The sequence below is a fragment of the Tachysurus fulvidraco genome, chromosome 3, assembly GCF_022655615.1.
Source record: "Tachysurus fulvidraco isolate hzauxx_2018 chromosome 3, HZAU_PFXX_2.0, whole genome shotgun sequence".
Lineage (NCBI taxonomy): Eukaryota > Metazoa > Chordata > Actinopteri > Siluriformes > Bagridae > Tachysurus > Tachysurus fulvidraco.
This window is the reverse complement of record NC_062520.1, coordinates 10,092,453-10,108,691: the sequence shown is the minus strand read 5'-3', so window position 1 is coordinate 10,108,691 and position 16,239 is coordinate 10,092,453. Positions and strand designations below refer to the sequence as shown.

The window sequence follows — 16,239 nt, the reverse complement described above, 5'->3', positions numbered from 1 at the left end:
AAAAACTATCTACCAAATGATGTCTAAAGCCTTGCTAGATGTGCTTGGTTAGGGCATCTGATCAGATTTCAATTATCAAAATGGCTCATGCAGAATTAAATCATTAAATTCAGTGTTTTCTCTTTTGGCAACATCCAGATTTTATGCTTATGCTTATCTTAACCACAATGTTAATTGTGGTTAAGATTCAGAACAATATATGATAGAAAAGGTTATGCTATCACACATTTTTCTTTTAACTTTTACAACTTCTAAATGAACAAATCATACCCAAACTCATATATGTATTTCTTGAAACAGCAAAGTACACAATCAGTATTCAATATGTGAGCCACTGGGGTTACAAATGCATGAAGTACAGCACTCAAAAAGTCCCTAATTTCTAAGATAAAAATGAAGTAAATACCACATACTTTTGTAAAATACTCTAAGTGTTAAGTGATGTTGAGTAGCTGCTACACATTGCAAAGTATTAAAGCAATTGGTAATTTTTTATGACTTTTTTTAATGTGTTCAAGTCATAGTTTTGTTAATTAAACACATTATATACAGAATCGAAGTACTTCCGTGGGGTGACATTATTTTCTACTCGTGTGAGACTCTTGCCGATTATAATAATTTTTGGTTTATAATTCATAATTTAATCAGAAACATTCAGTGTTTTTTTTGTGTCAGAATGTAATATAAGTGTACAACAAAGTGAACAACAGGCTAAGGAGGAACAGACTGAAGTAGAGAACGCTTTTGTAGCCAACTGGAACGTGGAGTGAAATTTATTGGCAATAAAACCACTAAGTTCAGTGTATTAATCAATTGTATGACTATGGTAGTATGTCATTTATAGTGGAAAACTATCTCCATTCTTGACAAAGGTCTTTCAGATGCACATGCTTATAGTTTAAGATATGACATTAGAGAACAGTTCGGGCCTTTGATTATATTAAAGTTTAGTGAGGTTTGTATGCATGCTTATATAACTGTCATTTAGATAGACTTACAGTATACAACAAAGCTCATCCTGGGACTGATGTGGCACTGTATCAGAAAGTCCAGTAAATGTGAAGATTTCACAGTGCTATGTATACCATGATTATAGTACTTGAATTGGCCATTAAATGGATTGTTTTTATCAGGACCTACTGTGTATCTATACCTAGGCAGTAAGTAAACATGGGAAAAAATATATTTTATGTCATCTAGTATTCTCTTTAACCATCTAAAACCTGTTTTGTCTTGTAATTTAACATATATTAAATATCCACAACCCACCTGGTATTTACTAAAATTAAAATATAACATATTAACCACCTAAGCAACCTTTTGGAATAAAACATCTTTATAAATATACATATTCTTTAAAAATGACATTTTAAGTATTTACTTTTTAAGTTTCTCTTCTAGTTTTATTTGGGGACAGATTCAATTTAAGCATTAGAGGTTTAGCATAGTTGAGGCTTGTACTTCGGTCACACACTTCCTGTGGCAGCAAGTGCTTGGTTTCTTACTTGCCACATAGTGCCTCGTATCCATCTTATTCAGCATGAAATCAGTAGTGCATCTGCAGACACATACTGTTATTTGTTTTGCAGATACAAATGATCCATTCATTCATCTTCAGTGGTGGGAATACACTCTGGACAAAAAGCCTGTTTGTCGCATGCATTCACAAACTTATTCACACCTAGGGACAATATGAAGTAGCAGATCCACCTGCTGCCTTGTTTTGGTACATGGGAGGAAACTAGAGAACTCAGAGAATTCAAATACACACATACAAAAGATCAATAGAGTTTTTAATAATTCTTAAATGGATGTATTATGTAATTCTGACCTGTAAGACACACACATACACAAAATGTAGACCACCCTGAGAGTTTACCTCCTAACACTAAAATGTTATCACTGAAGTTATATATATATATATATATATATATATATATATATATATATATATATATATATATATATATATATATCCATCAGACTACACCATCTTTCATTTCATTCCGTCTCAACGCTACACTGGTATGTGAATTCACACTGTTTGTTTTTCCATTGTGGCTTTTCACTGGTGTACAAGGGCTCACAAATATTACCCTGGCCATGAATTCCATATAACACACCATCTTAATTCAGAGAATGATTCGATAATGTAGTCATTGAATGAGCAACCCAAATCCTGTATGAGCTGAATATGTACAGCTTGTTAACCATAGGTACAATTATACACTTATACAGCTAATATTATTTATTATAAAGGCAATGACTCCTATAATATAGCACTTAGTAGAGAACTCATTCCATCATTAAACTGAAACTAGGGATGGTATGGAAGGTATAAGGTTCAAATAATGATGAATGACTGGAGTAAGGTGATAATCACTACACATTATTATTCATATTAAACCAAACCCAGGACATTTTGCTGAATTTGAACTATGGGTGTGCTTGTGTGTATGTAAATGTAAATTTTTGATTACACCCACATGTCTCTTGAAAACTTTAAGCCTAAGGTTATTATATAATTTTATATAATGAGGACTTTAGCTATTCTGATCCTTGTATTCAGGATGTCTACAGTTGTAAAGCAATCTAACAGTTACTGCACTATATAAACACATGGATCTGCTATCTATTTTGCTGCACTAGTAGCTATATTAAGCTTGTAATATTTACATAATCCCGCCTTCTCCTCCTTCCAGAACAATTGTAAACTAAAACCATTCATTTTAAAGACCACAATTGTCCATTCTACTCCTCTTGCCTATTCAGGTAATAGGCTACAGCTGGATCAGAAAAGTTTTTTTTTGTTCCATTGCGTAAATCTGCTTGTACAGAATGATTGTTCCCAACGTATGCGTATTCATACTGGACAGTTTTTTGGAATAATTCAAGAAAACCTTAAAATTAAAGTAAAAGAAATTTCTATAAAGCCATGATTAGGAGTAAAGGTTTTGTATGGTTGCTAGCTTCTGTATCATAAGTTAGAATCCAGAAAGAAATCTGTTAGACAACAAAAAAACACAGTTACTCCAGCATGTAAATAGGTTTTATATTAATTACATTTAATAAAAGTTTAATTACTTCTGTTACAATGTAATTTTTTGTAGAAATGGCAATATATCAGAATTGTAGGTGTTATAGATCTCTGAAAAAGAATTTTTTTGGATGCAAAAATTCCCTTATATTTTATAGTTAGTCAAATAGTATAGACAATTTTATAGTTAAACTCCTGCCCATTTTCTAGTGCATGAGAGTTACACCATATTTTTAAACAGTTTTGATCAAAGATACAGCCACATATAATTTATTTTGACTTTTTTTTATTACCTAGAACAATTGTAAAGGGGTGCAAATTTTTGCACTCAACTATAATTGCAATTTGTGAAATTGTTCATACATTTGCCTTTAATATTCTTCTTAATCATTTCAACAGGATGATATTTTGCAGCCAAGTGTAGCTTTTTTTAACAGACGTGTAGGTCAGTGTTCTATCTGGGAACTTGGCAAGGGAGAAAATCTGCTGTCCAACAACCATTTGATATCTTGCCTACAAAAACCTCCGCAGGCATAAAGTTATTGTTCACTCTTTCACAGCTGCATGAGGAAAGAACTTTCTATTTTACCCATAGGAATCAAGGTCTAATCAAGGTCTGGTCAGTCCCATGTCAGATCAATGACCTGCCAAGAAATGATAATGCCTCACACACCTGTCTTGGTTTACATAATTAAGTTGCTTCACTGTCTGAAGGCTGGGTTACACAATTTGCACGAGTTTTGGTGCAGTGTTAGAAGTTTGAATTTGGCTGTTGGCCATCAAGTTTGTAGCTTGATGAATATGAAGCTAGACATTTTACTGGTTATGCGAATAATAAGGACATGTGCGTTATGATCTCACTGCCACTCCCTGTAATGTAATCTATCTCAGCTCTGCAGTTGTTTAAATGTATATTAAGAGTATGTAGGTCATTAATCAGTCCACAAATTGAAATATGTTTGCACACAAAGAGTGTGATTAAACACAGAACATCATGTAAACATGTGTAATGATGTTAGACCACAAAGTTGCTTGGAAACTTTAAAAGCATCTTAATAACAATCTGGCAGCAGATTGAAGTCAGAATAGGGGAATTTCTTTTCAATTTCAGTCCAGAATACACAGTTACACAGACCTGTGCTTTAGCCTGTAGCTTTTCCTTGCTAAATTTTGGCTCAACCAGTCTTCCTGGCCAGCAGCAGTGCCGCCTCATGGCTTTAGGGTTTGATCCTGAGCTTGGGTTTCTATGTATTTTCTTGCAGTGCCTGTTTTGTTTCTGCATGAGTTAGGTGAATTGGCTACACAAAATTACCCTACTAAAGCTTGAATGACTGTGTAAATGTGTTTATTCTTGCAAAAAGTGCTCCCCAGGATCTGTCCTGTATCTGGATCAGCCTTGAAACTGACCAGGATAAAGTGTTTAATGAAGATGAGTGAATGAGTGAGTGAGTGAGTGAGTGAGTGAGTGAGTGAGTGAGTGAGTGAGTGAGTGAGTGAATGAATGAATGAATGAATGAATGAATGAATGAATGAGATATTCATTGTTTGTACTGCTGTTTTCAGTGGACCACAACATGAATAAGATTTTCCATGTAGTGTAAAGACCTTCACCAAACCAAAACAAGAAGCATGTGTTTAGAAAATCATTGAGATTTTATAAATATAGTTGTATGCTCAGTTTAAACTAAAATGGCTAAAAGTGAACATGAATTTCAGGGTCAAAGACATAAATGAACTTATGTACCAGTTAAAGAGAAAATAGAAACAAACATACAAATGCAAGGAGCATTATGATGGACAGTCATAATAATTGTCCTCAAGCCATTTCTTTAGGATCCATGAAAATATTGGCGTATTCTGCTTTTTGGGCTCATGCAAGGAAGGCATCACTTATTTCATTTCATCACTTATCTCAGAGATGACCCAAGATGTCTACATGGGATGGTTCAGAGCTGTTTTATAAGTAGACTCTCTTAGCAGCACTTTGCATATTAATAGGTCCCCAGTCTTATCAATAATCTCATCCAGATGATCCCACCACACACAATCCAATTCAGCCTTAATAAGGAGCATATGTCTAAGGTTGGAATACTAAGGGAGTTTGGGGTGAACTACTGGATCGAGGTTTTGTTAGATCTTGCCTGATTAAGCTGAAATAAGTTCAAACCTTTACAACAGAGTCCAGTCAGATAAAAGAGGTGGGCTTTTGCTAACACTGTAAAATGAGGAATGGGTCAAAGTAGAAAGGACTTTTCCTAAAATGAAACAGATTAATGTGGCCCAGAGTCAGAGACCAAAGTTTCAGTCAAAGTTTCCTTGTACACATGTGGGTGAAGACATTTACAGTAGGAGTTTCTGGCCTAAATCACAGCTGGGTATTTGGCTCTTTATTCATTTCGCCTCAAATCAAAATGATACACTTACCAGACTGCATTATTCACACCCAATACTTAAAAAGAATGCTTTTTGCACTACAATGTAACATCAGTAATTCATGCTGCGTTCATCATTTTATAACACAGTTTCTTTTTTTTTATGTATTTTATATTTCTTATTTTATTGACAGTTAAGTACAAAGTACGAATTTCCGTTAATAACTTTTTTTTGTGAAAGGATAATACCTAAACTTGTGAAATTTGCAAAAATTCGTAAGATAAGCCATGAATGCCAACCTCGTTTTTGGAATTATATACAAATGATGTTGGTCCCTTAAAGCTTTTAAATTAATATTTTTTTTATTTATATCCTCTTTTCTCAGAGCGAGGATCTAGTAGCCAACTGGATCTGACGGAGCTCATTGGAGTTCCTCTCCCTCCATCCGTCTCTTTCATTACTGGATTTGAGGGTTTTCCTGCATACAGCTTTGGCCCAGATGCCAACGTAGGCCGTCTCACACGCTCCTTCATTCCTGACCCCTTCTTCCGCAACTTTGCTATCATTGTCACTGCTAAACCCACCACTCGGGATGGAGGAGTTCTATTTGCCATCACAGATGCTCCACAGAAGATAGTGCACTTGGGAGTAGCACTAGCTCCAGTAGAGGATGGGTCACAGCATGTGGTTTTGTATTACACAGAACCGGGAGCCACACGCACTCAGGAGGCTGCTTCCTTTAAGATGGTGGACCTGACAGGCCGCTGGGCCAGATTCACACTGACTGTGCAGGGAGATGAGGTGAAGCTCTATATGGATTGCGAGGAGCACCACAGGGTTGCTTTCCGCAGAAGTCAGAAGAGTCTTACGTTTGAGCCCAGCTCAGGCATCTTTGTGGGGAATGCAGGAGGAGCCCGGCTGAAGAGGTTTGTGGTGAGTATGAAGCATTTTTTTTCTTTTGCAAAACGTTTTTGTAGTTTCTGTCTGTATAATTAAATAAGTTGTATGCATATGGTCATATGTTTGTGCACCTGCTCTGTGTATTTTATATAGAATAATGTACTTGTGAATGCTTATTGCTTATTGCTTACAACTTCATTTGTACAGGCAGTTTTTTACAGTTATGATCACATTCTGCAAATTTAAAATGATGCCAGTTTCGGGCCTGAGCATACAACATAAAGAACTTTTTGAAGAGTGACCTAAAAAAAAATATTTTTGGTCTCACACATAGATCCTTATGTTACAGTAGATCCTCAAGTACAAGTAGATCAAGATTCAAATGGTCTACAACAGGGGTGTCAAACTCTGGTGTAATTATATTTGGCCCACAAGATCATATCAAATGTGCATTACAGCTGGCTAGCCGCATGCTCCGCTAATACTACAAATCCCAGAATGCCTTGCCACTGTATTGATGCGTCGTCACGAACAGCAAGCGCCCCTCATTCTCTGTTGACAGTCGTTAAAGGCAGGGTCTCTGATTTTTGAGAAATGCTTCAGAAAACTGAGTCGGGCCGAATAATAAACAAAAATCAAAACAAACGTGTAGCCAATGAGCAGAAAGGGGCGGGGCTTGTCAATATGCGGCTGAGAGAGTATTCAGTGCGCATGTGTGACATTTGCAAAAAGCGGTTTTAGCATTGACACGGAGGATAAAAAGAAAGAAAGAAAGTGAAGAAAGACTAACGATAAGGCAAGAAGTAGGACGTGTTAATATAGGATCAGCTTTCCAGCGCTGGAGAGAACTGAAGGAGCGGGAAGTTGGCGCATATTCACAGATTGGAGTTTCCCGAGTCAATAACTCCTGAGCTAAACGCTGTTACTACACAAATAACACCTCTCGGGAAAGACTCGGGAAATTACATATCAGTTAATTGCATATCAGTTTGGCCCGTGACTTTATCTCAGTTTTATATTTTGGCCCACTGTGAATTTGAGTTTGACACCCCTGGTCTACAGGTTGATTGTTAGGAATCTTTCATTTACTGCAGTGAGTGCTTGTTTAAATCCTTGATGAAGGAGCTTGAAGACATTTGAAGACAGCCAGGGACTCAACTCTTCAGATAAACAGGAGTTCTTTCCATCACCTCTTTGCTGAGGACAATTCTTATTTTCTTTGTATCTTTAGGGCTAGAGGGTCAAATTCAGCCAACGTATAGAGCTAATTTTTTTAGGATAGTTCAAGTAGGTGGGGTCTGGTCCATATTTTGGCTTTTATTTATCTTACAGATTTTCAAAAAGGAACATTTAACTACCAATGTTTCAAAGTTTCAAAGGTTTTAAATGAACCTTATTCTGATCTTCTTGGATTTGAATTTGGTCACTTGCCACCTACCAGCTCTGCCCTGTTATACAACAACTATACCAACTATGGACAGTGAAGGCTAACACAAGCTTCCTCGGAGACATCAATCCAGCCAGCTGCATCTTTTCAAATTGTTGTTAATGCTTCCTCACAGGGTAAAGTAACACACATTGAGGAAAGTGCTGTCCAACCTCTTCCACATGCAAGAGCTCACAGACATCCATGATTACTCAGTGTTGACAAGGGAGAGAGTATACCAGCTCACCCACACAGACAGCATTGCCAATTTTGCTCTCTTGGCACCTGGCTTGGGATGACTATGATATCATCAGGATCTATTTGTACTAGCCCAATCATGGGGTGAACACTTTTAAGTTGAGCCACTTGAGAGACTCAAATTAAGTCATTTAAATGAATTCAAAGTACCATACCATGCAAATAAAAAAACAGCTCAAATAACTAGTTACTCATTGAAAGGTGACTTTTACATGACCCCATACATGATCTTTGACCTTACAAGTTTTGCTTCAAGCAATTCTTTGTTATTTTAGGTTAAATTTGTTACTGATCTAATTAATTTTTCCTTTTAATACCTTATTTATCTTATGTCATGTCACTTATTTAGGATGGAATCAGGATCTGTTGGAAATAAATAGTACATAATACATACTGATGGATATTGAGCCATCTTTTGGGGCATATAATATTTCTGTATTTTGTAACTCTAATATTGAGTATAGATTTATATAGATTTTTGGTAGGATTTTTTCTATTTTGAAAAACTGCAGTCATTAAAACCGTGACATTATACACATCTGTAGCATGTAGTAACATTCAGATATGCCTCGTGCTATACAGTATGGTTAGTGTTCATGAATGACACGAATAGATATTACTACTGTTTCTTTTTGATATGAGTCCTATTTGTAATTATTTTTTGTTTATGATAGATTAAAGAAAAATGATCCCTACAGTAGGATGTGTATTTAATGAGAAATCTACACTCATAATAAACCTCAAAAGGAATTGATTGTTAACATGGCAGTGCAGGGTCTCTAGGTAGCTATTTACTCTGTTCAGCAGTTGGATCATTGATCAATTATTGACAGATGTGTAGACAGTGTATGAACTTTCAATAGCACAGCAGACTAGTGGTAGGCCTGTCAACGTGGCAGTGTTATGTTATGTCAGCATTTCGGTACTGCAGTGGGAGAGTGTTGCTTTGAAAGTTGGAAGTCGGCTCTGAATGACTCACTGTATGGATGGCAGACTGTCAGTTGGCTCTGCTGCTCCTGCTGACAACTGGTCTGAAAACTCTTGGCTCTTTGCCTTAAAATGTACAGCCTATTTGACTGTATAACGTATTTATCCTGAAGCAAAGATCAGGCAACTGAATTGTGTGTTAGACAGAAATTGACATAAATTAAATGAAAATGAAAATGAAAGAAGAATACTGTAACTTTATGTGCCTTTGTGAATAATTTGTTAGAAAGGATGGCGTAAATAATGCCCTGGAAGCAGCAATTGAAAAAAAAATGGCCCTAGCAAGCAGTACGTGGTTTGAGTGACTTCCAAACATTATGGTGACTGAATGTTTGCCAAATGTCAAGGATGAGAGAGCAGAGGGAAGAGAGATAGGGGGAAAGAGAAGTAAAGCTCTTTAAGATTTTACCATTTGGAATAAACTCAAAAAACTCATTGTATGTTTTTATTTTTTAGGGGATAAATAGTTTTGACTTTTTAAGCTTTTTTAGAAGGATAAATGGAAATGAAAAGCTCCTAAATTGACTGGTTTACATGGTATGGAATAAAATCATTGCATAAAGTCTTGATTTGGTGCATAAATTAAATAGGAGCTTTCTTGGTTTATATCTTTACAAATGTTTTACTATATCTTTACTAAATGACATGTTACATAATACAAAACTCATATAAACCACTTAACAATATGTATAAACAACTAATTAATTATTTCCATCTCTTATATACATCTTAAGCTATAGACTATAAAGTAAGTCTACAAGCTCTTGTAGCTACATCTTGTTTTACTTTTGCTTTTTTTTTAAGGATGAAGCCTTTGCATGCTGAACCGGATAAACACTTCGGTGCCCTGCAAGGTTTAATTTTAAAAAGGTGTGGAATTAATTAAGAAAGTCCTCAAGCCCATTCCTCTGGAAACCAATAATCTTCAGTTGATAGCTATCATTTTGCTTCATAACAATATTAGCTGATTTCCAGCCAGTTGGGAAAGTTTTACGCTATGAATGTTTAGGTAACTCAGTCCAATCTGGCAATCTGCTTTCCACATAAACAACTGCATGCATGAGCTTTCATCAGCTTGAGGGAATCCTGATTAATGGTTTGACCAATCTCTCCATGGCCGATCTGTCCATGGCAATATGCAGTGTAATTTTCAAATATCAGTAATGGTAATATTAAGTATTAAATACTGATATTAATCCAAAAAAGATGGACCAGAAGGCTTTTAATTTTTTTCATGGCGATAATCTTTTCCACCTCTCTAAAACATTACATATCTATTTAAATTCTCAGTCACAGTCCTGCTTAAAAATAGTTGGAAATGCCAGATGGATATACCGATATGCAGTTCACCCAGCCAACATGCATACACCACAACAGATGTGTGCATATGTTTTGGCAACCTCCCCAGCTTCATAAATACAGATACTGAGTACTGGGTGTCTAGATATTGAATCATTTCCTCATCATGATTCAGTTTTGTTGAAGTATCTCCTTCCATCTTTCTTAAGTACAAAATTATTTCAGTATGACATCCTGGTCCCTCTTTTATTTCTAATTCCTTCCTTGTTTCATTACAAAAATCTGAGGAGGTATAAAATGTACCAGGCATAGAATCTCAAACAAGGTGATGGTCAGGAGTGGTGATGTGTGTGGTCTGGCTCTCTCCTGGTCAGTATGTGTACAACTCGAATTTGCAAAATGCTGAGTGGACAAGAATGAATGAATAAGGCAGTGAGGATATCCCACATTCCATTTTCTGACCACATGCATGCATATATTTTCACACACTCAACCATTGTTACTGCATATGGAGGTAACATAGTGATTAAGTGATGAGTTGGGTTAAGGTCACATTTGAAATGGTTAATTTGAAAACATATCAAAATTCAAATTCTAATACATAATTTATTGGTCACATGCACAAGCAAACAGTGCGACATGGATCAGAATGCTTTTTACATTTGGCTGTGATATGAAAATAGAATAAAAAGTAGAATTTAGCTATTCAAGTAGGAAAGGAAAAAATACCTATCTATCTATCTATCTATCTATCTATCTATCTATCTATCTATCTATCTATCTATCTATCTATCTATCTATCTATCTATCTATCTATCTATCTGTCTGTCTGTCTGTCTGTTTATTTATCTATCTATCTGTTCAGACTTTATAAAGTTACCATTTGATATATCTGTCCTTATATATCATAAATACTGTATAACTGTCATCTGATTTTATACAGTTTTTCATCAGTATTGTTGTTCTTGTAACAAATGTTTTATCATGAAATTCTGAAGCAGCATGTTGTGTTACTGCCACGCAGCTTGAGAGTCTCTGGTGTGAGCATAAACTCAGATTATTGTCAGTACAAAGTTTCACATGTTCTCCTGTCACATGTCCATCTGGGTTTCCTTAGGGTTATCTAGTTTCTCCCAACTCCCAAAAACCAGCTGGGGGTTGTTTTAGGTTGTTTAGACCCTTAGGTGAGAATGAGTGTGATATTCTTCAGATTCAGCACAACCTTGAATGGACCTTGTTGCCACTGAATATACAACTGTGACTTGAATCTGTTTATAAAGTGAGATTTCATGGTTTTCACAACATTCACATTCACATTGCATCAATTTTCTGAATGTTTGAAAAGAAAAAAACATTCATATTGCAACCTAAAATTATTATTGCAAGTCTAAAATTATCCAAATGATCTGTGTGGATCTGTGTGGTTTCACATTAAACTACTTGAATCTATTCAAATGTGTTGATTTACACTCCTTACTCTTGTAATCACACACTTTTTATTGTAGTTATTGAATAAAAGGACATTTTTATACTGAATGCTGTACTTGGACGACACTTTGAGGTGGTTGAATTCGTACGTTCACAGACCTCCCGTTCTATTACAGATCTCATTGGAAAATACTGATTACCTTCCATAAACTTTACATCTGTGATTGTGTAGAACTGGGATTTCCCCACAAGAATATTACAGCTCAGATCGGTGGGATAGTTTTCCCCCGAAAGAGACAAATCATTTGGACCTTTAGTCACACCTGGTTCTGTTCCAGATCTCTCCACACTTCTAGTCAATCTCATGATAGTAACACTGCACTGCACAGCAAAGAAAAAGCAAACATTTACAGATTATTTGTCATTAACTACATGGACATGTGGAGTTAATTTATTTGTTTACAGTCTCTCTCTCTCTCTCTCTCTCTCTCTCTCTCTCTCTCTCTCTCTCTGTGTGTGTGTGTGTGTGTGTGTGTGTGTGTGTGTGTGTGTGTATCACTAATAACTCTTCAAGTGATTAAAAAGCCTAAGAAATGTAAAACATGTGTTGATCCTTCACTGTACACATCTTCTAGCTCTGCTTCTTTGAATCTGTTGCCCCATAGAAAAGTTTATATGCCACTGATACTGTAGCAACCTACACAGTCAGAAAGTACTTAGAGAGCCTAGAAATGCTGTATATCATGTATATCATATCCACAGTGAGACTCAATTGTATGAATATATACACTTATACACCAGCATCTTTATTAGGAAACCTGTACAATTAACCAATCAGCTCACCAAAACCGGAGAGAAAACATCTTTTCTTTTCTTTTTTTTAACTGTCGAGATTTTTAACTGTCCATTTTTTGTGAGCCTGTGCCCATTGTAGCCTTGAATTCCTGTTCTTGGCTGACAGGAGTGGAACCTGATGTGGTCTTCTGCTGTTGTAGCTTATCTACCTCATGGTTTGAGGTGTTGTGTATTCTGAAAAACTGTTTCTGCTAACTATGAATGTAAAGGTTGAGACTATAAATTTCGTATTTCATTGTCCAGATTTTGTACCTTTCTGTGTAAACTTGAGACGCTGCTTTGTGTGTGTGTGTGTGTGTGTGTGTGTGTGTGTGTGTGTGGGCGGGCGCGTGTGTGCGTATGTGTGTGTTATGATTGATGTGAGATCTCTGATCAGGCATTTATTATTTTTGATAAAACTGTTAATCATCATATTTTTGAATAAACTTGACCCTCTTCTCTCTCTCTCTCTCTCTCTCTCTCTCTCTCTCTCTCTCTCTCTCTCTCTCTCTCTCTCTCTCTCTCTCTCTCTCTCTCTCTCTCTATTGCAGGGATCTATCCAGCAGTTGGTTTTGACTCCGGATCCAAGGGCACCGGATGAGCAGTGCGAGGAGGATGACCCCTATGTAAGTGTTCTGTGAAACAAGTTTGTGTTATTCTCCCTCACATGCACTTGTCTTCTCTTTTGGATTTTCCCCAGAGCTCTGAACACCTATCATTAAAGCCTAGGTAATGGAATGGAATGAATTTTTTTCTTACTAAGTTACAAAGCAAACCTCTTCATGTGAAAATCAGAATGAAACAGCTGACTTGATGATAGCTGCAATAGCAAAAAGTGGGCAGGGGAGATGACGGTATTATTACTTGATCATTTTTGCAGGCTTGTGCATGGTGATGTAGTCAAAATGAAATCAGAAAATATTTTTAAGCAAGTAAGTGATTGCCACTGGTGAATCCTGCATGAGCTTTGTTAAAACTATAAAGTTGAAGAGGTCAGTTTATATTTCTTATATCTTAGTCATGATTTATATTTTCTCATATGAGTAATTATTGACTCATGGGTAGACTCACATGCCTTTATGTGTTAAATGTGTCCTTTTACAGCACTGACTAAAGAACACTTGATTCAGTGTCAGTACACCGGTCTAAAATTGAGATATTGCTCCATCTAGTGGACAAGACAAGACTGTTGAGAGTCTTGACCACTAGATGGAGAATGATGGCTAGCAATATCATGTTTTTGGCTTTGCAACAGAACAAATTGACTTAGATATGCTGCACAGGTAAGTGGGCTAATAATCGGATGATTAAAACATTTAAATCTGGACATTTTACACTGATAAATTATGTGACTGATGTTTATACTGAAAATTTACCCAAAACCATACCTACTGGTTAAGTGTTCCCAGAAAAGGCTCCAGATGCATCACAGCTCCAACCATGAGAATGAAAGGTTAATTGATAGGTTATGAATGGGGTGTTGATAAGGTGTGTGTGTGTGTGTGTGTGTGTGTGTGTGTGTGTGTGTGTGTGTGTGTGTGTGTGTGTGTGTGTGTGTGTGTGTGCGTGTGTATGTATTGTTGCAGGCATCTGGGTATGGCAGTGGTGATGATGAATATTATGACACAGAGACCACAGACGAAGTAAAGAAAGTACATGAGGAGAGACACTACCCTGTAGTAAGCCGATACACACACACACACACACACACACACACACACACACACACACACACACACACACACACACACACACTTAATTTCTCTCTCTCTCTCTCTCTGTCTCTCTCTCTCACACACACACACACACACACACACACACACACACACACACACACACACACACACACACACACACACAAACACACACACACACTTGCACTCAATCTTTCTTTCTCTCTTTCTTTCTCTATCTCTCTCTCTCACACACATAGACACACACCTTGAGCATCCTGCTACCCTTTTGCAGCTTCCTGTTTTGTATCCATCATCACCTACATTCTGAATAGGTTTTCCAGAATACATTAGAAATGTTAGCTTTCATGGGTTATTGATTAAATCCACCTTAATGCATCTATTTACATTAAATATAGTAGTTAACATTTGTTTTTTCTGCAATAAGGTTTTAGTATTTTTAATTGTTTATTTCAGAGATTATTGCAGATTATTATTACATCATAAATGTGCTTAAAAATGTTTATGAAAAACTATGTGCCCTACTGTTCTCTTATTACAGCCTGATGAAGATCAGACACTTCCGGTTAGAGCGCCCCCTACTGAAGCATCTTCTGAGGCTCCATTTGATGATGAGGACTTGGAGACTGAGTCCTCAGGTCAGGACCTGGTGCTTACTGAGAGAGGTGAGTAATTGTCCAGTGACCTGTGAGTACTGGTTTGTGATTAGATTCTTTATTTTGTTAATGATTTAAATAAATCCAATTACTTACAGAGATAAACTATTTAGATTATAGATTTACTATTTCTAGTCATAGTTGTTTAATTTGGTTTTCTGACAGCATTTTCCAAATATTACTAAAATGTATTTAAACATCTACTTGTAATATATGCAGTATTGAGCAGTACTGAGTATAGACAGGTATGACTCTGGCATACTGAAAATGCAACAATCCATATACTGTATTTGTGCATTGGTTTTCTTTCACATTTGATAAATAACGATAATAATATCTTCCTACTTGTTTGCACAGAGCCGAGCAGGCCAGAGAAAGCTGTATATCATAAAGGAGATGTAAGAAATCTTTTCCATTATTATTAGAACAAAATCATATTCATTTCCATATACATCCAAACACTCTTGCATTCATCATTCATTATTTAACAGGTCATTCCATTTGGACAATTAATAGATGCTTAAATCTCAAGTCATTTACTCATTTTATCATTTGGTCTTGCTCAGGATTATCCACTTATGATGCCAGTGCATAAAGGGGAGAAAGGTGAACCTGGGCTTCCTGGCCCACCTGGCCCACAAGGACCCCCAGGCACTGCAAGCTCATATGGCCCTAAGGGAGACAGCTCATCTTGGGTAGGACAGCCGGGTGCTCAGGGCCCTCCAGGACTACCAGGACCTACAGGTGCACCAGGGAAGGACGGCCTTCCTGTAAGTACATCTGTATGCTTTCATTATAGCTAGTTTCTCTGAGCATGAATAATAAACATGACTACGGTTGCCTGGAACCTGGAATCTGTTCAAGTCTTTGGGGGTAAAAACGTATTATAAATGTGACTTAAATATATAAATAATAAATCTGAAACTGTTTGTTGTATTTAACCATGGTGAGATTGTCATTTAGATTGTTTTTCAAGTGAGACTTCTTGTTTACTTCAGATAATTTATATCATTTTGTAAACGTACAAGCTAATCAGAAAGCTCTTTCACTAACAACATCGCTCAATATCCTGCTGGTTTGAAAGGCTACATCACTTAAAAATGCATGTAGATATCATACAGCTGTATTTCATATTGTATATTGTTTATATACTTGGTGATAGATCTAAAATCAAAATCAATTCTTTCAGACTGTATGATAAATGGCGCAGTATATTTTACATCTAGAGCAACCTTTATCCAGAGTAACTTACATTTATCTCACTTGTACAAGTGAGCAATTGAGGGCCCTTATTCAAGGGCCCAGCAATGGCAGCTTGTTAGAGCTGGAACTTGGTGAAGCTACTCA

At 36.4% G+C, this 16,239-nt stretch overlaps 1 protein-coding gene across 3 annotated transcripts in view; it reads left to right on the top strand.

Moving 5' to 3' along the window:
* Positions 1 to 16,239, top strand: part of col15a1a (collagen, type XV, alpha 1a) — a 72,654-nt gene that overhangs the window by 23,982 nt on the left and 32,433 nt on the right. For all 3 annotated transcript variants that reach the window (XM_047811485.1, XM_047811484.1, XM_027149959.2), the window contains exons 3-8: positions 5,796 to 6,343; positions 13,094 to 13,168; positions 14,129 to 14,221; positions 14,778 to 14,901; positions 15,250 to 15,290; positions 15,459 to 15,662. In XM_047811485.1, coding sequence (XP_047667441.1) covers positions 5,796 to 6,343; positions 13,094 to 13,168; positions 14,129 to 14,221; positions 14,778 to 14,901; positions 15,250 to 15,290; positions 15,459 to 15,662 — 1,085 coding nt within the window. The remainder of the gene's footprint in view (positions 1 to 5,795; positions 6,344 to 13,093; positions 13,169 to 14,128; positions 14,222 to 14,777; positions 14,902 to 15,249; positions 15,291 to 15,458; positions 15,663 to 16,239) is intronic.